Source organism: Petaurus breviceps, unplaced genomic scaffold, assembly GCF_028583685.1.
Source record: "Petaurus breviceps papuanus isolate PSGF00001 unplaced genomic scaffold, PetGlider_PUasm1.0 90731, whole genome shotgun sequence".
Taxonomy (NCBI): domain Eukaryota; kingdom Metazoa; phylum Chordata; class Mammalia; order Diprotodontia; family Petauridae; genus Petaurus; species Petaurus breviceps.
The window spans coordinates 172,113-194,101 of record NW_027187325.1 but is presented as its reverse complement, the minus strand read 5'-3'; the positions used below and the strand labels follow the sequence as shown (position 1 = coordinate 194,101).

Sequence of the window (21,989 nt, the reverse complement as noted above, 5' to 3'; positions counted from 1 at the left end):
GGTCTTTTGCAAGATTTGGAAGCAAAAATTGAAAGATCTGCTTCAGTTGCTCCAGTGGTCTGTCTCTCTGAGTTACGGTCTAGTAGACTAGGGACCTTCAAAGAATTGGCTGAGGGCCATATCTTAGGATCAGTTCTGCCACCCAATTAGCTAATTCTGATGTTTTGTCCTCTCGGTCTATGACCTCAGTGCCTCAATGGCTTTTCTAGATGGGACAGTTGGGAATGGAAATGCATAGAGAGAGAAGGGAGCTTTTGTAACTCCTTCCTTTTGCCAGGTGTCAGTTCTTTCAAAATGTGGCGACTTGTGAGCTTTTTGGTGTTTGTGGCCTCCTGGTATTCACTCGGTGGACATGCCAACTCAGGTGAGGGGTGACAAGATTCCCATCCCACAAACAGATACAGGTGTAAACATAGTAACTCAAATCCCTGAAACAGTGACAGAGTATATAGTATGATGATGAGGCTGATGATGACAATGATGAATAATCCCTTGCCTTTGTACCATGCTTTATGCTTCCAAATCAATTCCCAGAGTAGAGTTGGAAAGGTCTTCAGCCTCTACCTGGACAAGAATCCCCTCTCCATTCCGGAGAGGTGAGCATCTAACTTGTGTCGAAGACCTCCAGTGGTGGGGAATCTACTGTCTCTTCTACTTCCTCTCTTTTCATACAAATGATTGTTGAGCACCTACTATGTGCTAGGCATTATGAGGGGCACAAAGATGTACAGGACACCTTATATAGCTGTTTGTTATCATTTTCCTGGACTATGACAGTAGTCTCTTATAATTTTTTTGGAGGGGGGAAAGCAAGGCAATTGGGGTGAAGTGACTTACCCGAGGTCACACAGCTAGTAAGTGTCAAGTGTCTGAGGTGAAATTTGAACTCAGGTCCTCCTGACTCCAAGGTCAGTGCTCTATTCATGGTACCACCTAGCTGCCCCAAGTAGCCTCTTATCTTGATAGGTCATTTTGCCTCCACTCTCCCTGTCCCAACTGGTCCATCAAGGTGCTGTCAGAATGGCCTTCTTTGTGCATAGACTTGATACGCATCTTTCAGTGGCTCCCAATTGCCTAGCAAATAAAATTCAAATCCTTTTGCTTGACATTAAAGACTCTCTTTAATATGGCACCACATGACTTTTAAAAAATAATTTAATATTTTTCCCAATTACATGTAAAAACAATTTTTTTAACATTGCAAATTTTGAGTTCCAAATAAATACTCTCCCATTGAGAAAGCAAGTAATTTGACATAGGTTATACATGTGTGGTTATGCAAAATGTATTTCCATACTATAGAACTTTTCCAGCCTTATCTTATCTTACTCTGTTCACTTAACACCCCAGTCAAATGGAATACTCTTTGTTGTTGAATTCTTAACTATCCTTTAAAACTCACCTCAAACTTCAGCCCCTCCACAAAGCCTTCTTTGATATAATAGTGGCCTTGCCCCTCAGACTTCACTATGTAGGCTGTTTTACAATTCTCTAATACGCTTATCAAGTGATACTTGTGTCACTATCTTAGCCCTCTTCTAGACCAGGGTTTCTTAAAATTTTTCTACTCTCGACCCCTTTTCACCTAAGAAATTTTTACATGATCCCAGGTATATAGGTATCAAATAGGTATACAAATCAAACATTTACTGATAATAAGTCATAAAGAAATTTATTTTAAAATAATTCATTGGTATACATATAATTTTACCATTTATTAAAGATGAAAGATAATTTGCATGCTAATGAGATCGATGTGCTTGTTTATTTTTACATAAAGAGACAGAATATTTGATAGTGCAGGACACAGAGCATCTTCAGACTTTTTCAGAGTTGATTGATATTTTGACTTTATAATCATTAATGCTGTGTTTAGAACCAAGGCTGCAGTGAAGCTGCTCAATTCAACTAATGTGGGCAAGCACTGCCAGAAACATCTTAGATTCATTACTTTTGATTTTGAATTAATTTCTGCTTGTTGTGCATTTAGAAACCTTTTACTGTCACCAAATTTTTCGCAACCCCCACTTCAGTTACCCATAGTTTAATATGTGCTGTTCTAGACTGTGTGCATTCTGAGGGCAGACACTGTGTCTTTTCTAAATGTTTTGGTTTCCCCTACACCTAACACACAGCTCTATACAGGAAAGATGCTAAATAAGTTTTAAGTGAATGTTGAATGTTGAAGCTATTATAGTCCCAGCCATGAATAGAGTTTGCCATCTAATAAGGAAAATCAAGTGTACATACTGGAAAATTTCGGAGAGAGTGAGGAGACTAGCCTGACATTTCCTCCCTCTGATATCTCCCTTGGGGACACAGGAAGGAAATAAAAAGGATACTGGCTGCCAAAAGGGTAGATGAGGGTCCATCATAGGAAGGAGAAGATGATTCCAAAAGGGAAGGTGGGAATAGGTGTGGGGGTGGGGACCAAAGGAACTTCTGTAGACTTCACCATTTTGCTGATGTCAGTTGTGTCACCACCCACCCTCATGCTGACAATCCTGCAGAGTGGTGGAAGCCCTGACTTCAGTGCCAGGATTCAAATGTTGGCTTACACAGCCTCTTCTCCTACTCACGCTCTCCCTACTGCACCCACCCCTCCTGCTTTCTTCAGTGTTCTCTAGCAGCAAGAAAGCCAACCAAGTCCTGAGGATTCAGAAGCGAGCTAATTCATTCCTGGAAGAGATTAAACCTGGCAACCTGGAGCGGGAATGCAATGAGGAGATGTGCGACCTGGAAGAAGTCCAGGAGATCTTTACAACTCGGGAAGAAACAGTAAGTCGGGATTGGCCGCATCTTCCAGCAGACAAACACTCACTACAAGAGGTCTGGGCCAAGGGAGGAATCAAGCTCAGAGTCAAATTAGATGACTAGTGGATGTCGTTCTGAACCCAATGTAGGTGCTTCCTCCTACACAAAATCCTGTCCTGATCACTCCAGTTGTTCATTCTCTCATTCCTTCTCCTTCTCTCCTCCTTCTCCCAGGCAACTGGGGAGGAGAGAGGGCGCAGTAGAGAAAATGTCCATCCTGGAGTCAAGAAGACCCGAGTTCAAATTCCTCCTTAGATATTTACTAGCTGTGTGACTCTGGGCAAGTCACCTTAGCTTTGTATGCCTCCATTTCCTCATTTGTAAAACAGGGATAATAATAGCACCTACCTCCCAGGGTTGTTGTGAGGACCAAATAATTGTGAAGTGCTTTGCACAGTTCCTGGCATATAGTAGGTGTTTAATAAATGTTAATTTGCTTCTCTTCTTCAAATTATCTTAGACTTATTTGTTTGTGCACATACTGAATGCCCAAGAGAATATAAAGTCCTTGAGGGCAGCAACTTTCCTTGTTGAATTTTTTTTTGCTTTGTTTTTGTATCTCCAGCACATAGAAAGCACTTAATGTTTATGGGGTTGACTTGGAATCTTGGAGATGCTCTTCTCCTTCTCTCTTCCTCTTCCTCTCCCTTTTTTTCTCCCTCCCCTTCTCTCTCTGTCTTTGTCTGCATCTCTGTTTCTCTCAAACTTCTGCAGGAGGGAGATCTTTATACCAAACTCCTCCATTCTCTCATGCTCACTACACCCAGCATGGAAGAAATGAATCCCTCTCCCCTCTACTGCTCCTGGTAGACAAGGAACTGGGTCATTTATCCTGGGGAGACTAGAAGAATGCTACTGGTGCATAATAATGACAACAGCACTCTAAATTTGTATTATTCTTTTCTTCCAAAGGGATCAAGTCCAATTTCAAATATAATTTTATTTTATCATAAAGGAGTTAGGACTTCTCACTTTAAAGAACTTTAGAAGACTGAGGCCCATTCAGATTCAAAGCAAGGGGCTCATCCAAGGTCATTCAATTAATGTCAGTCTCAGGTCCCCACCTATCTCCCATCCTTTACCAGCAGAGTACTTACACGTCTAGGGACTGCTTAGCTCAGCTCCTAGGCCAGGAGAAAGTTCCCAAACAAAGATTCTCCTTTCTGATTTCTGGAGAAAAGGGAGGAGGGAATGATGAGAAGGGAGAGTCTTAAGGACAATTTGACTGGTCAGAAAGGAAGAGAAATAAAGGAGTTGATTGGGATCTTACAAGAAGGATGAAGAGCATGGATGGTATCAGAAGCACTTCCCTGTGGGAAGGGATGGTAACAAGCATTTATTAAACACCTACTATGTGCCAGATCCTGTGCTTTACAAAGCACTTTACAAATATTATCTCATTTGATTCTAGTAACAATGTTGGCTGGTAAGTGCTATTATTATTCCCATTTTATAGGGGAGGCAATTGAGGCAAACTGAGGTGAAGTGACTTGCCCAAGGTTACAAAGCTAGTAAGTGTCTAAGGTTGGATTTGAACTCAGTTTTCCCTGACTGTAGACCTAGCATACTATCCACTGACCTAACTAGCTGCCTCTAACTTGTGGTAAGTTTATGGTGGTCCCTAGGACAAAGCCTAGACAGTAGGATCTAGAATTTAAGCAGAAGGTGACACAAGCCACAAATGTCTCCTTAACATTCATGGATGTTTTTTTTTTTTTTACATTTTACCAAATGGGAAAATTGAGGCCAAGGAGAACTTACTTGTCCTGTGGCACAGTATTGGCCACCCTGTGCTTAGTCTTATTGACACAGCAGCATTTTCCCCATTTCTGACTTAGTTTGGGCCTAGAGGCAGATGAGCAAAACATTGCTGTTCTGGGAAGGTTCCTGGACTGAAAAGCAGACAGGGTTACCTACATTTGCTGCATTTGTATCGATCCCCTCACCCTCCACTAAAACTTGTGTTTCTTCCCTTCACAGTTAGCTTACTGGTCCAAGTATGTGGGTGAGTATCAAATTTTCTATTGTGACTTTTGCTATTCCATTGAAGGCCAGCAGACAGTCTTTCACATTCATTTCTTCTAGGTTCTTCCCAGCTGTACCTGATTTTTTCTTTAATTTTAAAGAAAAATTAGGACAAACCACTACAAGGCTTATGCTACCTGGATATGAGAAGTAGATTTCATGGCTTTTGGAGACCTGTTACTATCCCCAGAATAGCTGACTCTATGACTGTATCTGGCCCATTAAACCAAAGTTACAGATGAACACAGAGTATTCTTGGCCCCAGAGCAGCCCAGCCCATTTTCCTATCCTTAAGGAAAACTACTCACTCCTTAGTCACATTCATACCATGTTTTAGATTTGCAAAAAGCCTTGACAACTGGACCTCTCTGGGGCATCTTTAAGAACTTGGGTATATACTCTCTCTCCAAACTGTGCCAAGCCTATCAGGATTAAACCCAACACTAGGAAACTGGCCAGACCTGGGAGGATAAAGAAAAGACTGGCTGTTTTGTGAACAATCGGCTCTACCTCGTTATTCTCCCAACTCCCATCCTCTAAATATCTTCCAGATGGAGACCAGTGTGATCCCCATCCCTGCCACAATGGGACCTGCATTGACGGTATTGGTAGCTTTCAGTGCATCTGCCAGAAAGGCTGGGAAGGACGCCTTTGTGGGCATGGTAACTCTCAGAAACTTATCTTTGAACTCTCCCCTTCTCCAGTGGCCCACTGTGGTAGGTCACTGTAGCATTTACTCAGTAGAACTGGGAACCCCCAACAGGAAAGGGATTAGGGCTCTTTGTAGCAGGAATGACTCCAGGCTTTTTTTTTTACCCTAAGTGCCTCTAAAATTAAGTTTCAATTTCTAACTAAATCCCTGCCTGCCTTCCTCAGACATTTCAGAGAAGGATGATTAGGATTTGTGGCAGTGGTAGTGTTTGAGTAGGAAGTCAGAAAACATGTCTGGGGTGAGGGGAGCACAGCATAGAGAAAGGCAATGGGGCTGGAGGCAGTGGGCTGAAACAAGGCCTGAGAGGGGGCAACAAGCTCGACTGGGGCACAGACTGTACGTTAGTGATGGAGGTTGATCAGAGTAGCTAAATAGAACGCAAGCTTCTTGAGGACAAGAACTTGGTAACCCAGTGATAACACAGTAGGTACTTTATAAATGTAGGAAAAGATCTTGGGGTTTAGAGCTGGAAGGTACCTTATAAGTCATCTCATGAAACCCTCTCATTTCACAGATAAAACTGAGGCCCAGAGAGGGGAGGTGAATTGTTTGAGGTCACACAGGTAGCAGATGATAAAAACGAGGATTCCAGCCCAGGTCTCTGGCTCTAAATTCAACCCTTTGTCCTCATGGTGCTTGTTGAATTGAGAAGTAGGCTCTTTCATCGGCTCACAGCCTTCCAGCAGGGATTCTTAACCTTTTCGGCCTATAGAATCCTTCTTAGGCTACTGTTTTAAAAGAATTGAAGAAAATACTGTATTTCGATTAAAGGTGAAGGAAAATAAAGATATAATAGACACCCCCCATTCAAGCTCACAGACCCCCTGAAATATGTTCATGGGGGGCTGTCAGTGGATCCCAGGCTAAAAACCTGTGCTTAGAGCTAGAAGGAAGCTCAGATGACACCTATTCCAACCCCCCTCTTTACAGATAAGGAAACTGAGGCCCAGGAAGGGTACAAAATTTGCCCCCAAATCACACAGATAGCAAGCATCTGAGGTAGGATTTGAACTCAGATCCTCTGGTTCTCAGACCAGTATTCATGCTGCTATATGGTGCTCATTGAATTCAACTGAGAATTAGATTCTTTCCTTGGCATAGGCTTTCCATGAGCTTCCCAGGAGGACCAGCATTGGAAGGACATTTTTCTAGTTGTGAGAAGTTGTATTTATCAATGTATGCCCCTCAGGGATAGTTCAGGATTGGAGATTAGGGGTAAAAAGCTGCTTTCTCTTTTCTTTTCTCCCCCCATAACCACTCCCATTTCTGAGTGTTGCGAAGCTCCAGACCCTGATTGAATACATTCCATCCTGCCCCAGAGGTGAGCCATACCAACTGCTCTATGAACAATGGTGGCTGTGTTCACTACTGCACTGAAGACTTCAAGAATCAGCAACGCTACTGCAGCTGTGCCCCTGGATATCAGGAGAGTGATGACCCCAAGGAGTGTAAACCTGTTGGTGAGTGGGGAGCCAGAAATGACCATGGGGAAACCAGAGGGAGAATACCGGGGGCCTTTTACTCAGACAAAAAAAGAGAAGACCGAGGCCCAGCTGGATCACGATAGATGAATCATGGCGAGAACTAGTTATAATTATTGGCTCCATCACTGTATAAATATGTCACTCCACTGAAGGCCAGACCAAGCAAATGAGAAGTCAGTGAAGTGTGTTTGCCGTTGGCCTTCTTCTTCTCTTCTCCTCTGTTCTGGCCCTCGTCTTCCTTCCTGTTCCTTTAGGAACTTATTCTCAACTGGTTGTCAAACAGTCCATGCTAAGGTGATAGCCCATAATGACCTAGGCAGGAATTCTTAACCTGGGGTTATCATCCCCCATAAATGGATTAAAGGGGGTCCATGAACTTGGATGGGAAACGTGCACTAACCACTAACTGAAATTTAACATTTTCTGCATTTACGAATGCAGGCAACAAACATTTTTCTGAGGAGACCAAAGGCTTCTCCAGAGCGCCAGAGGGGCAGAGAACCCCTGGATTAATGCGTTCACATCCCCTAGAAGCACCCTCACTCTTGTTAAAGGCCCTAGAAGCGAAAAGATGGGGGGGGGGAGTTCTAATAGTGGAATCTCAGGTATTAAAGATAGGTGGGGGGAGGGGAGGGAGACATTTTGGCAGGGAGTTGAGCAGAGTCTACTATGCAGGTGGACTCCTACTTTGCTTGTCCTTAAGGGCAAGCCTGAAGGTGCCCAAGTGCCTGGGTTCCCTGCTTCACAACAGGAGCTATGTTAATCTTACCTATAAGAGATTGGAGTTTGGAATTGTCAGCTCTCAATGATCATAAAGGTTCAAATGAAAAACCATTTGTAAAGTGTTAGCATGGTGCCTGACACATAGTAGGTGCATAATAAATGCTATTTGTTCCCTTCCTTCTCTCCCTTCTTTTGATAAAGGTGTCATGTCATTATGATCTTATGTCAATGAGGCCAAGGTTGTGGGTTTGATTCTGGTATGAGGCAGTTCATTCAGTCATTCAACAAATAGCTAGCTCCTTAGCCATTGGTTGACCCACCCCTTCTTCTCTTCCACCTACTACTCTACATCCCCATCCCCATCCCCACTCCTTAAAGAAAATTTCTCTCCTCCTTTCTTACTATCTCCTCTTTCTTTCTCTTTCCCTCCTTTCTTCTTCCACATTGTCACAATATAATCTTTCCCACCATCATCAAGATGTTCTGAGAAATGTACTCTGGGTATCTCTCTACCAATTCAAAGTTCCTTTGCTCCTTAACATGCATGGCCTAGGTCACTTTTTTCTGTATTATGGATCTAAGATCATAAATTTAGCTCTAGAAGGGACCTTCAAAGTCAACTAGTCCAACTACCTCAATTTCAGGTGAAGAATAATAACAATAAAGACAATAGCTGTTATTATATGTCTTCCCCTGTCTGCCTCACAGGGATATTTTGAGGGCCAAATGAGAAAATTGTGCAAAACAAAAAGTTTCTAAGCCTGTGAGTTATAATAACCATCGTTACCATGAGGACATCTGCTACTATAATTAGCCATACCCTCTTAGAGAGGGTATGGCTATACTCTCTATATAAGGGACCTAATGAAATCATGAATTAAGATCCATGCTTCTGGGGAGGACCACCTGTGAAATGTAAATGGTAAGATTAAGAATAGCAATATCGGGGCCAGCTAGGTGTCACAGTGAATAGAGCACCAGCCCAGAAGTCAGGAGGACCTGAGTTCAAATCCCGCCCCAGACACTTCACACTTAACTAGCTATGTGACCTTGAGCAAGTCACTTAACCCCAACTGCCTTGCCTTCTGCCCTCAAAAACAAACAAAAAGAATAATAGTATCACAAAATTATAGAATTTCAGACTTGGAAGGGCACTCAATGTTCCTCTAGTCTAACCCTTACCTGAAAAGTGGTCTTCCAGCCTCCTACTTGAAGACTTCCAAAGAAGGGGAGCGCACTACCTTCCAAGGTGCCACTTTTGAGTTATTCCAATTCTGAGAAAATTTTGCTGACGTCAAGCCTAAAAGTGCCTCTTTGTAGCTTCCACTGTTGTTTCTGGTTCTGCCCTCTGGGGCCAAACAGAATAATTCAATTCTTTCCTCAAATGCCTCCCTTTAAATAATTGGATACAGTTGCCATGTTCCCTGAATCTTCTTTTCTCCAGATTAGATGTACATAAGTCCTTCAATCAATTCTCATAGCACTTCTTTTGCTAGATACTCACTGTCCCTTTAATGATTCATTTTAGTTAGCAATAAAAACCAGCTGCCATTGGGTCCAGAAGAGGAAGAAAAGACCGGGCCACTCACCCTCTGTTTTTCCTCTCAGGGGGTCTGTCTTTACTCTGGACTCCTACATGTGCATGGTCCTGATAGAAACTAATCTCCAAAGATAGGAGTCATATTCTTTTGTTTTGTTTTCTGGTTCTTTATGATGGTCCTCTCAAAATCCCAGGGAAAACCACTTAAACTTGTTTGGCTTATGTTTAGGGTCTCCCCAAGGGGAGAGTAGAAGTGTCCTCAAGGTACATGTAAACTAGGTATAGGACAGCTATTTATTTCTTCTACACAAATATAATTTTATATTTTTATAAATACAATAATATAGTTTTAATAAATATAAACCCCACACATGCTCATTGGCTGAAACACTTAAATTATAGTGGTAACATCGATTAGGACAAGCATTAGAATACAAATCAGGAGCTGATAAATAGGCATTTTACATTTCACCTCAGTTCTGCACTGTACAACCAGCCCCCTCCAGGTCTTGTAAGCCTTTTAGGAGATGAGCTCATCTTCTTGATGTTAGTCATGTTCTCTGGTTCTGGAGCTGCTCTTGTGGCCAGTTAGCTCTCATTGAACTCTGAAATCACAAGGCTGACTCTAAGGCTGGAAGTGTCCATCTCAGGATGATTACTTAATCACTCATACTCATGAAAGAAAGAAAAAAGTATAGAGGCTCAGTTCTCCCGACACTATTTTAGTTGCCATATGTTTGCAGTTTGCCATTTCTGCTGGGGTAGAGGAAAAGGGTGACCTCTCCCATCTCTAACCCCCTATCTCTCACAGAGAGCCCAGGGAGAGCAATTTGCCACCCAGGAAAATGAAAGGAAGAGAGTGGGCTAGAAGCTGTCTCTCCTTTTTAAAAGACACAGCACTTCACCTCCCTGTAGAGGGAGGTCCAGAGGACTACCCAGATTTTTCTGCATCATACCAAGGCACCACATCCTTCCAGCATTGAACCATATATTTTCCTGGAAGTGCCCAGGGCACAAGTTCAGTGGACTCTAGGAAGAGAAACCCATGCTTTTTTTGTGGGGGAGGGGATAAATGCTGCCATTTATTTCCCATTACACTAAAATTTTCTGGGAATCCAATGTAAGCTCAGTGCCTACAATTTTCTGATTCTGCTCTCTTCCTTTTAAAAAAAAATCAGGACATTTACCTTCTCCATCACTCATTTGCCATGGCCTTTCAAACATCAGTGACAGAGCTCAGAACCTGTCAGTTCTTTTACCTGGACAGAGTGACTAGAATTCTTCAAGGACAATAATGTGTTCACTAGATATTTCTTGATTTGCCTTGGATATCAAATCCCTGTTAGTTATTGTCATCCTACTATTTCTAGGACAAAGGAAACAGGAATGGAATAGGAATTTTGAATGGCCCACCTTCTCTCTGCCCTCTTTTTTTGGTGTTTCATCTCAGAAGGAGCATCCCTTCGACTTAAGCACAATTGTCTTTAAGACACATTCCTGCTCTTCTTCAGCCTCTGTAGGGACTACTTCCCATGCTCAGCAGCTCTTCCTGCTTCTCCTCTTAGCTAAACCCTTCCACATTTCCCTTGAAAACTTGTTTCAAATCTTAACTCTTTCATGAAGCCTTCCCAGACCACTCTAGCCACCATTGTTCTTCTCTAGCATTTAACAATTCTTGCCACATTATCTAGGTACTTTATCCCAAGTATATAATCCAGGGACTTAATTGTTCTCTAATTTTCATATATATTATGTGTTGTGATTGTAAATTCGTTCAGGTCAAGGACCAAGACTAATCCAATATTCCCCACAGTACCTAACATAGAGCGGGGCATACAGTAGCTTTTATTTTTTATTAACTAAAGAGCTTACTGTTGGCTAACTGACTGATCTCTATAGAGAAATAGTCACAGTCATAAAATATTAGAATTGGAAAGGACTTTAGAGACCCCCAATCCAAATGAGGAAGTGGAGGGTGTATTTTACCCAAGGTCACACAACTACGGCAATATCACCAGTAAATCTGTGGGAAGAAGGTGACTATGACAGATGGAAGGATCTTAGCCTGGCCAAATGTCTCTATAAAGGACTTTTTGTGGCAGAGTAGTTCGACTATTTGATTTCTCACTGACATTGTCCCCTCATTTTTTAGGCAATTTTCCATGTGGGAAACCAAAAGTGAATTACCCGATGTCAGATTTTGAAGAAATGCAAATTCGAATTTTAGGGGGGAAGCCATCCAATAAAGGTGACAGCCCATGGCAGGTAAGAAGGAACACATCTCCATTCAGGATTATAACTACCATTCATTTGTTCATTTATTTAAAAATTTCTCAAGTTTTTACTACTACTACCACTACCACTACCACTACTACTACCACTACCACTACCACTACCACCTCCACTACCACTACCACTACCACTATCACTACCACTACCACTACTACTATCATTACCACTACCACTACCACTACCACTACCACTACTATTACTACTACTACAATCATAGCTAACATTTAACAGCACTTTAAAGTTTGCAAAGAACTTTACAAATATTATCTCAGTTTAAAAAATATTATCTAATTTTATCCTCACAACAATCCTGGGAGGTAAGTTCTACCATCCCCATTTTACAGACAAGGAAGCAGGTCCAGGGCTCTATCCACTTCACGACCTGGTATAATACTGCCTAATACCCTGTAGGGACAACATGAATAAAATAGTCTATACCCTTGTGGGTCTTACAGTGCTAAGGAATGAAATAAGCATACAAGTTGGATACATATAGAGATAAGAGTTATACAGAAAAATCGCTTCTGCCTGGTGACTTGATGCTCTTAGTTTAGAACATATTGAATTCATGGCGATATCCAGACAGAGATGTCTAGAAAGCATTTGGAAATTTGAGTCAAGTATGGAGAGAGGGGATTGATAAATCTCACCTCAACAGAAGTATTAATTAGCATCAATGATAGCCCCTAGAAATGGAGATGGAGCTATTGCAAGACATATTACTGTGAATAAGCATACTGAAGAAGATAAAGAAATAAGTGAAATTATCAAAATTATCAAAGATAAAGTTCTTTAAAAGATGAAGATGAAATTATGAAATTTGACATTTTGGGGATATATGTAGTGTATGTAAAACAATAGGTTCACTGAGAAACAGAAATAATTTTTCTAGAGGACAGAATGTACAAGTTCCAAAACTATTCCTCTAGAAGAATGTTTGGAAGTTTTGGAAACAAAAGTAATGGATCTGGTGGGGGGTGGGGTGGGTGTAACAAAACTCAGAGTGACAACTTAAGTGTTAAATTATTAATGCCCCCTAAAAAGAAAGAGTATAAGAATATGTTCCAGGAATGATTTTTTTTTAAGGAACAGACAACATAGAAACTCAGACAATGCTCAAAGGGGTCAACCACAAATTCAACCCACTTAAACACATCATCATCAAGCTCCAAGATTATAAGGACAAGTAGATTGTTTTGTAAGTATCCAAGGAGAAAAACATCATGTGTCAAAGATGAGGAATAACAGAACTAGAATATAAAAAGCTAAAAATTAAAGCAAACTGAATTTCACCCCCAAATCAGTTACTCAATGAAGCTGATCATATTCATCAAAGACAAAATAGCTTCACTTTTTCTCATCTGCCAATGACTGGGTAAACTATCCCTAGCATTCTTTCCGTCTCTGAATCCTATGAACTCTTTGTTTCAGGTGATACTGTTGGACTCCAAGGCAAAGTTAAAGTGTGGGGGTGTTCTTATTCATTCTTCCTGGGTGCTGACTGCAGCCCACTGTGTGGAACATCCAAAATACCTTATAGTAAGACTTGGTAAGGAAATCACACATGCCTCTCTACTTGTGGTGGTAAAGGCAGGTCTGGGGGACGGAAGAGATTGGGAAATACTCAATCATGTTCCATCAGAATATCTGATATTTAAGGGAGTATTCTAGGTTCTTTTTCACTTACTTCTAGGATTCTCCATGAATGCTTAGAAACATCTATGTCCCTGTGACACCCTGTGTCTCCAAAGTCAGACAACTACTGAAGAGATAATTAGTCATTTTTTCTGAGACTTTCCCTGGAAATCTGAACTATTTCTATTTTTGTTGAAATTGGGGGAAAGGAAGCAGCAGTGGTTTGAGTTTTTGTATAGATGCCCAGCTAACTGAAGAAGTAGTCCGTTCTTGAAAAGGATTCACTAGGATCCAGACCAAGGCTAGCAGTTCATCAAGGAAGGGTGACTGAATCTGAGTCACACTGAGTTTCCAGAGGCAAGAAGAAGGGCATGAAGCCATCTGAGTTGTGCTTTTGACTTTGCCCTAGCTAACTGTGTGGTCTCCAGATGCTACCTTGTCTAGTTACACAAGTGTCTTCTGGCAGTATCCTCCTCTATGAAATAGTAGTGTGACATAATGAAAAGAACATGGGACTTGAAGTGAGAATGAGGTGTCTGAATTTTGTAGCACTTACCATCCATGTAGCCAATTTGTATTGTCACACATTACCCTTGTGGGGTAAGAGAAAGGAAGCCAGACCAAAGACAAAAAATCTAGGTTCTAGTTCAGATTGCCATTTACTAGTTTTGTGACCTGAGGCACTTAAATTTTTCTAAGATCTAGGTTTCCCATGTAAAATGGTAATCGTAATAATACCTGCCCATATATGTATATAATCCCTTATGTTGAAATATTGAACGTTGAGGTGGCGGAATGCTCTGTCAGATGTTAGACTTCCATTTTGTAGCTAAAAATATCAATAGTCATTGCCTCCACTTTCTTACTTCTTGGTCACATTTTGACCCCCTGAAATCTGGATTTCATCCTCACCAACATGGTTGAAACTGCTCTCTCCAAGGGGATAAGTGATTTCTTTATTGCTAAATCCTCAGCCCTCATGCTCTGTGTACCTTTAGTTTCCTCTTCAATAAAATGGGGAAAAAATAGTCATTTTTCTACAATGACTTCTTCAAGGGCTATTGTAAGGATCAGAACAGGCTTTGTCAAGTGTGAAGAGCTAGACAAATGTGAGTTAGGATGGTGGCAATGGGAACAATCCCCCTACCAGGGACCCTGTGAAAGTGAACGGATCACACACTGTCATGGAGTCATAGGGTTAGAGCTGGAAGGAATTTTAGATATCATCTAGTCCACTCCTTTCATTTTATAGACAGGAAGCTAAGACCCAGAGAAGGAAGTGACTTGTCCAAGGTCATATAGGTAGCAGAACCCAGGTCTTTTTTTATTCAAAATCTGGGACCCTTTTCACTATACTGCCAGTGGCCCACAGGCTCATGGAATTAGAACCAGAAAGGACTTGAGAGGTCATTGAGTCCAACCATCTCATTTTTCAGATTGAGGGTCCAAGAGGTTGCACAAATAACTAAGTGTCAGAGCTGGGCAGAAGCCAGGTTCTCTGCTTCCCAGACCAGCATTTTTTGCCACCATTAGAGAACAAGGGGAAAAAAAAACACAGGAGGGCTCCATTATAAAAGGATTTAATAGTTCCTACATGGGAAAATTGTGAGTGAAATAATAAGAGGCAATGTGTTATTATGGAAGGGGTACTGACTGGACTGGATGCCAAGAGACATGGGTTCTAGCCCTGACTTTGCAACTACCTGTGCAAACACGGGGATTCAGTTTAATTTCTTTAGACCTCAGCTTCCTCATCTAGAAAATCAAGGAAATGGATTTGAGCTCTAAGGTTTTCAATCTTTGATTCAGTGTCCTTCCATGAAATATAATGATTCCCCACTGTCCAAATCTACTATAATCCAGATAATCTATAAGGAGAATGCTAGTCTGGGTTACTGTTATTGCTTTCCTGAGATAAGCAGCTCAAAAAAGACGATCTGATTTAGAGCTGTAACCACGGATTGTAAAAGGTGATCTAGAACAGGTGTCGAGGGGCTCAGGGATTTATCCAGTGTCTCCCAGGTAATAACTGGCAGGCCAGAGATTGGAACCCAGGTCTCCCGGCTCTAAATTCACTGTTCTTTCCATTACAGCACAGAGGAGGCATGGAAAGTGAGGGTTTGTGGGAGTGATTCATTCCTCCCATCCTTTGAATTCCTTGAACTAAAGTTTGCCCTGCAGGAAAAGGAGGGGGAGATGAAGTAATGGCATCAAGCACATTTCACCTCTAGGATGCCAAATGTGTCAGCCAAACACTTACTGAACCCTCATTATTCATGGCACACTCTTTTGGGCCCTCTGGGTAATAGAAAGGTAATCAGATTAGAATTGGCCTTGAGGAGACCAGTGCTGTAAATTTGGGAGATTAGGAATACCTTCATGCAGAAAGTACCAGTACAAGGCGGTGTAGAAGTACATGCCAAATAAACCCTCCAGACAAAACCCGCTATAGAAGTTCATGGCCATTCACAGTTTGTTCTTTTGAACCTCACTCTTGGTATTGTTCCTTCCAGAGGCCTAGTGGGCCTCTTATGCCTGCCCTCCATGGAGAGTGAATGGCTGTGCTCCAAAATCATCTCCTTAGCTCACTCCCCATCAGGACTCCCATTTGCTCAGTGTGCTGATTTCAAAAATCTGCTAAACTAATTCACAATAAGATGTTAATTATTGATCTCTGGCTGTGTTAACCTCCTAGGAATATTTAGATTTTAAAAGAGGCTATACTTGGAAAGACAATGATTTAGTACAGTCCACGTTAGTTTGTTTCTCTATTTTGTGTTTTGGAATTTGCTGATTGACCCACAGGTCTAACTGACTTGGATATCACCAGGGTAAAGAGAGTTGGGGGAAATTTAAGCATATTTACATTTGAATGAATTACTCCACATAATAGAGGAAATATTGTTAGGACTGAAATTCTTCCAGAGAAGCCTTATTCTCATTATGTATGATAACAGGATTCTGCAGATTATAGTTTGGGAGATGCCTCCTTAACTCAAATAAATGGATCTACAATGATGAATTTTCAGGCATTGTGATGTTCTAGCAAGTGGTAAACATTTAGGTGATGGGGCTTTCCTGCTGCAGTTTACATCGGTCCATTGGGTTCCTCCTACTTGATTTTCCATCTGTTTGCCTTGGCTCAGGCTGTGCCTTATGCCTGGAATGCTCTTCCCCAGGTCTATCTCTTGGAAGCCCTAGATTCCTTCTAGGCTCAGCTCAGGTACTCCCTCCTACACGAAGCTCATTCTGATCTTCAATCCTCCCCTCACTTAACTGTTAGCATTCTTCTCCTACAACTATATTTTATATTTACTTATATTTATACTTTATTATATATGCATATCTACTTATACAAATACTTTGTATTTTCTTATGCGTGGTCATGTTCTTTCCTGCCCAATCCAATATAAGCTTCTGGAGGGCAGGGATGGTTTCTGTATCTGTCTTCCTACTCCCAGTGACTAGCATATATGATAGGTGCTTTGTTAATACTTGAATGAATTAATCGAACACCCACTCAACCTAAACATAAGGATGACCCTCTTTGTGTATGCTTATGGAGAGATTCATAAGAGCTAACGTTTATAAAGCACCTGAGGTTTCCAAAGCACTTTACAAACATTGTCTCATTTTTCCCCTTTATAATAACCCTGGAAGGTAGGTTCTTTTCTTACCATCTCCATTTTGCAGATGAGGAAACTGAGGCAGTAAGGACTGAGAAGTGATTTTCCAAGTTACAGAGTTAGGCAGTGTCTGAGCCTCGATTTGAACGCAGGTTTTCCTGACTTTAGGTCCAGCACCCTATCTTACTACTCTACCTAGATGTTTGTAAGATTGAGAGGTGGGAGGAGCCCAAGAGATCATTCCGAAGTGTCCGACTCAATACTTGTGTGCAGCATGCAATCCACGAAACTCCCTAGTGCAGTAACCAGACTAAACTATAACTGTGAAATGTTTAACAAAATGAATACAACACAGCATAGATAATGTCAGTTTGTGGTTTTCTAAGGCAATATGAGGCCACTGGAATCTGCTTCTGTTTGAGTTTGACACCTTCTAGGCCAAGCTTCTTTTTTTTCCCAGAAGAGAAAACTGAGATCCATAGAGCATAACTGAATCGCCCAAGGTTGTCCAACTAGTGAATAGCAGAATCTGAATGTAAACCCTGACCTTCAGACTATAAATCCAGCACTTTCCCCACTACTCCAAACTACAGCCAAAATATGGAACAGAGACCCTAATCCCGGACCCCCTCTTGTATGAGTGCATGCTTCTTTATTTCTCTTTGTGGGAATAGTCATTTCCCCAGCTTTCAGAAGAAAGCCTGGAGAAAGGATGCAGGTGGAAGAACAGTTCCTGAATCCCTTTTTACTTTTTTTTCCCTCCCTCTCTCTCTCTCTCTCTCACTTTCTCTCTGTCCCCTCACCCCCCCCCCCCACCCCGCCTTATGCCAGGTGAATACAACATCCGGCGGTCTGAGAATTCAGAGATGGATTTTAACATACAGAAAGCTATTGTGCACCCAAACTATACCAAAAGTACCTCAGATAATGACATTGCTCTGCTCTACCTGGACAGGCCTGTTATCTTCTCCAAATACATCCTACCCATCTGCCTTCCCAACTTGGGACTGGCCCATCGAGAGCTCATGAAGGTGGGGAGGGAAACGGTGGTAACAGGCTGGGGCCGTCAGTTTGAAGAGTCCAAGAACCGCACCTATGTCCTCAGGTTCATCAGAATCCCCCTGGCCTCTTATGATGAATGCTCTCAAGCCATGCAAAACAGCGTCTCAGAGAACATGCTCTGTGCAGGAATCCTTGGCGACAGCCGGGATGCTTGTGAAGGGGACAGTGGCGGGCCCATGGTCACTGAATTCCGGGGCACATGGTTCCTAGTGGGCCTGGTGAGCTGGGGAGAGGGCTGTGGGCGACCCAACAACTTTGGCATCTACACTAAAGTCAGCCGATATCTCCACTGGATACACGGCCACATCAAAGCAAAAGAACTATTGTCAAAGAGTAACTCAGCATCTTAAGTCTCCTGAAGGACTCAGTGGAGTTCAGAGCCCACAGTGAGAGATGGAGTCGACCACTGCATTAGACAGAGTGCAGAGCTTGCCCACACCCACCCTTCTGTGTGTCCTCGTTTTTCCCTCAGGCTGTGATAGCTATTAAGCACCTATTACGGATGGAACGGAGATGCCCTATAGCATAGAGGGCACGGACCTACCTCTTATCGAGCCCATTTCCATCTAGACATGGCAGACAGCATCTACCTACACATGCAACATCTCCAGACAGTGCCTTTTACTTTGCCACATCCTGCAGGGGGCCTTTTTTGGTCCTTCCCTTCATAGGAGCCTTCCATTTCAAGGTTTCCTTCCTGCTATTCTCTATGTATCTTATTGTCTCTATTATTTACATGCTGTCACCTCCCAAGGAGCCCTCCATTAGTATGTAAGCTCCTTGAGGGCAGAGACTGTTTTTGTGTTTTTGCCTTTATTTGTATCCCCAACACAGTGCCTGGAAGATAGTTGGATAATAATAAATATTATTCATTAATTAAGCTTCATGAATGCTTTATTGATGGAAAACAGAATGAGGTGGCGTGAGGAGCATTGGATTTGGTGTTTGGATGACCTAGATTTTCATGCTGAACTCTACAAATTTCTACCTATGTGAAAGTGGGAGAATGATTTCACTTCTCCAGACCTCAGTTTCCTCATCTGTAAAATGACTGGATCGAACAAGATTATTTCTGAGGTCCCTTTGAGTTCTAAATCTGATGGCTAGAATATATAAATAATTATAAATTGACAAAGTACATTATTTAGACTCTAGTTTAAGGGAATACCATATCATACATAACTCTGACATTAGAGTCAAGTAAATTAAGAGACAGTTATTATTTATTTTTTTAAAAGATTCCTATAGTTTGAGTCAAAAGACTTGGATTCAAATCTTGGCTCTATCAATCAACTACACAAGCATTTATTAAGAGCTAATTATGTACCAAACACTGTGCTAATAACTAGCAGTCCCTGCTTTTAAGAAGTTCACCTTTTAATGGGAGAGGCAACATGTACAAGATACATACAGAATAGACTAGAGGCAACCTCAGAGGGGAAGGCACTAGAAGCTGGGGGGATAGGAAAAAAAAAAACACCTCCTGCAGGAAAAATGATAGCTGTGTTGAGTCTTAAAGGATTTAATACCTGTATTTTTATTGTTGTTCAGTTGTTTCAGTCATATCCAACTCTTTGTAACCCTACTTGGGGTTTTCTCAGTGAAGCTACTGGAGTGGTTTGCCATTTCTTTCTCCAGCTCCTTTTTCAGTGGAAAAAAACAAAAACAGTCAAGTGACTTGTCCAGAGTCACACATCTAGGAAGTGTCTGAGATCAGATTTGAACTCAGGAAGGTGAGTGAGTCTTCCTGACTCTAGGCCCAGCACTCTATCTACCATGTCACCTGGGGCCCCATTAATAACTATATGGTCTTAGTCAAATCACTTCCTCTCTCTGAATTTCCTTATTGGCAAAATGAAAGCACTGGACTAATCCAAGATCCTTTGGATTTTTGAACTTTATATCCTCCTTCATTTGTATATCTTTAACTATTTGATAGAGAGCTTGGGTAAGAACAATGGAGGGATAGTAGAGGAAGGTGGAGTTCAATTCTTAAGAATCCTTGCTGGCTGAAGAGCTGGTTAGGAAGGAAGATAACTCACCTCAGAAATCACAGTGTAAATCAAAGGGAAGTGAGGAAAGGACTTATAAAAGTGTGATGATTGAAAACCAGTTTCCCAACTCCACAACTATTGTATTAAATCAAGAACACTTATGTGCTAGAGGAGCAGGTAATACCTGAACACTCAGTGCAGCCCAAAGGAAAGTCCTAGAGTAAGATACTCCTTTTGATTGCAATAGAGAGAGGTTGGAGAATTAGGGAGTTGGGGCATGGACCTCTGCAGATTAGTGAGCTGGTAGCAGGCGTGGTCTCCACCAAGCTCAGTGAAGGGATGGCATATAATAAGGGATGTATGAGTCTTAAGTATAAACATACAAGTATAAGTATAATAAGGATGTATAAGTAATAGGTAAAAGGGTGGGGAGGGACATATGCAAGTCACACTTTTAAATCTGCTTAATAGACATTTTCTTCACCACTATCTTTAGTCAAGACAATCAATAAAAACAAATCAAGTCTTGATTTGTAGCATTTGTGGATTTCTGAGGTGTAAATGTTCACAGTTAAAATTTGACAATTGGCTCTCCATATTCTGGTTGGGGTTACCTCCAGCACCCCCCTGGATGGACAGATACATATTGGGAGGGTAGATAGCAGTGTAAGACTGAAAAGAACCTGAGGAAGTCCTTTGGTCCAGCCCTCTGCCTCCAAGCCTGAACTGACTCAGATCTTTCCTCATATCTCTAGGTTTTTAAACCTCCTACTGTAGCTCCTTTCAGAATTTAATCAGCATTTAAGAAATCTTATTATTTGAACTCCTTTACTCTTACTTAAAGCTAGGGACAAAAGGAGAAGGTAGACCGAATAATATTAATTTCATCTCCTATGTTTTCTGGTACTAAGGACTTAGCCTGAGTAGGGATCTCATAAACCATGTAGTCCAGTTTCCTTATTTTATAGATGAGGATACTGAGGCTCAAAAGGGTTAAATGGCTTGTCCAGAGGGTCATTAGCAACAGAGTCAGGTTTTGTACTCGGTTCTCTGACTCCAGAACCAGTGCTCTTTCTATCCCACGTTCAGCATTCAGAATAGAATGATACACATAGTAGATGTTCAGTATATGTCTATTGAATGAAGATGTAGACTAGGTCTCAGGGGACTAAGCAACATAAATATCTTTCTAAGTCTCATGAGTTCTAATGTTATTCCAGCTTCTACCCAACTGTGTGAGCCTGAATAAGTTATTTAATACTTTATCCTGGGCCTTAGTTTTTCCATCCTACAATGGGAATACCAAAACTCCACAATGTAGGGATAAGAAGTGAGAAGTACCATGAAACTCTGTGGGGACAAAGGAGGATATATTTACCCTGTTGGGTTTCTTGCAAATACAAGGGACTATTGAACCATCCAGGGACATAAACAACCTTTAGTTATTCTTGGGCTAAGGACATAATTTATGTGTTATCATAGAATCAGAGAATTTTAGAACAGAGAGGGACCTTAGAAATAACCTGTCAGGAAAATGAGGCCCAGATCCTATGATTCTCCTCTTTGTCCTTCCTTCCTGATGCCCATCTATAAAACTGGGAACTGGAAGCAACATCATATCATGGGAAGAGGAGGAGACTAGAAGTCAGGAGACCTGAGTTATAGTCCCAGGTCTCTTTCCTATGGAACTGTAGGTAAGTAACTTAACTTCTCTAAAACTCTATGTTCTCACCTATAAAAAGCTAAGGGGTTTGGAAATCACCCTCATCCTCAACCTTATCCTCATCATTGCTAGCACATTAAGGTTTGAAAAAGCACTTTCCATGTTATTTTACTTGATCCTTCCCATAAGTTTGTGAGGTAGGCACTCTTGTTGTCCTCAATTTACAAATTAGGAAATGGAGGCAGACAGAAGTGACTTGCCCAAGGTCACAGAGTTAGTAAATATCTAAGGCTGGATTTGAACTCAGGTCTTCCCAACCCATCACCAAAATTCTATGATGCCAAATAGGGAGCAAAATATAAACCAGTCAATATTGCCTCTCTTTCAGCTCAAATAAAAATATTAGAAGAGATTTAACA

General features: G+C 41.5%; 1 protein-coding gene across 1 annotated transcript in view; it reads left to right on the top strand.

The window, feature by feature from the left end:
- Positions 1-18,894, top strand: part of PROC (protein C, inactivator of coagulation factors Va and VIIIa) — an 84,233-nt gene extending 65,339 nt beyond the window's left edge. Inside the window, exons 2-8 of the mRNA XM_069066858.1 lie at positions 2,618-2,778; positions 4,795-4,819; positions 5,391-5,501; positions 6,871-7,011; positions 11,451-11,563; positions 13,022-13,139; positions 17,683-18,894. Coding sequence (XP_068922959.1) covers positions 2,728-2,778; positions 4,795-4,819; positions 5,391-5,501; positions 6,871-7,011; positions 11,451-11,563; positions 13,022-13,139; positions 17,683-18,263 — 1,140 coding nt within the window. The 5' untranslated portion in view covers positions 2,618-2,727 and the 3' untranslated portion in view covers positions 18,264-18,894. The remainder of the gene's footprint in view (positions 1-2,617; positions 2,779-4,794; positions 4,820-5,390; positions 5,502-6,870; positions 7,012-11,450; positions 11,564-13,021; positions 13,140-17,682) is intronic.
- The last annotated feature ends 3,095 nt before the right edge of the window (positions 18,895-21,989 follow it).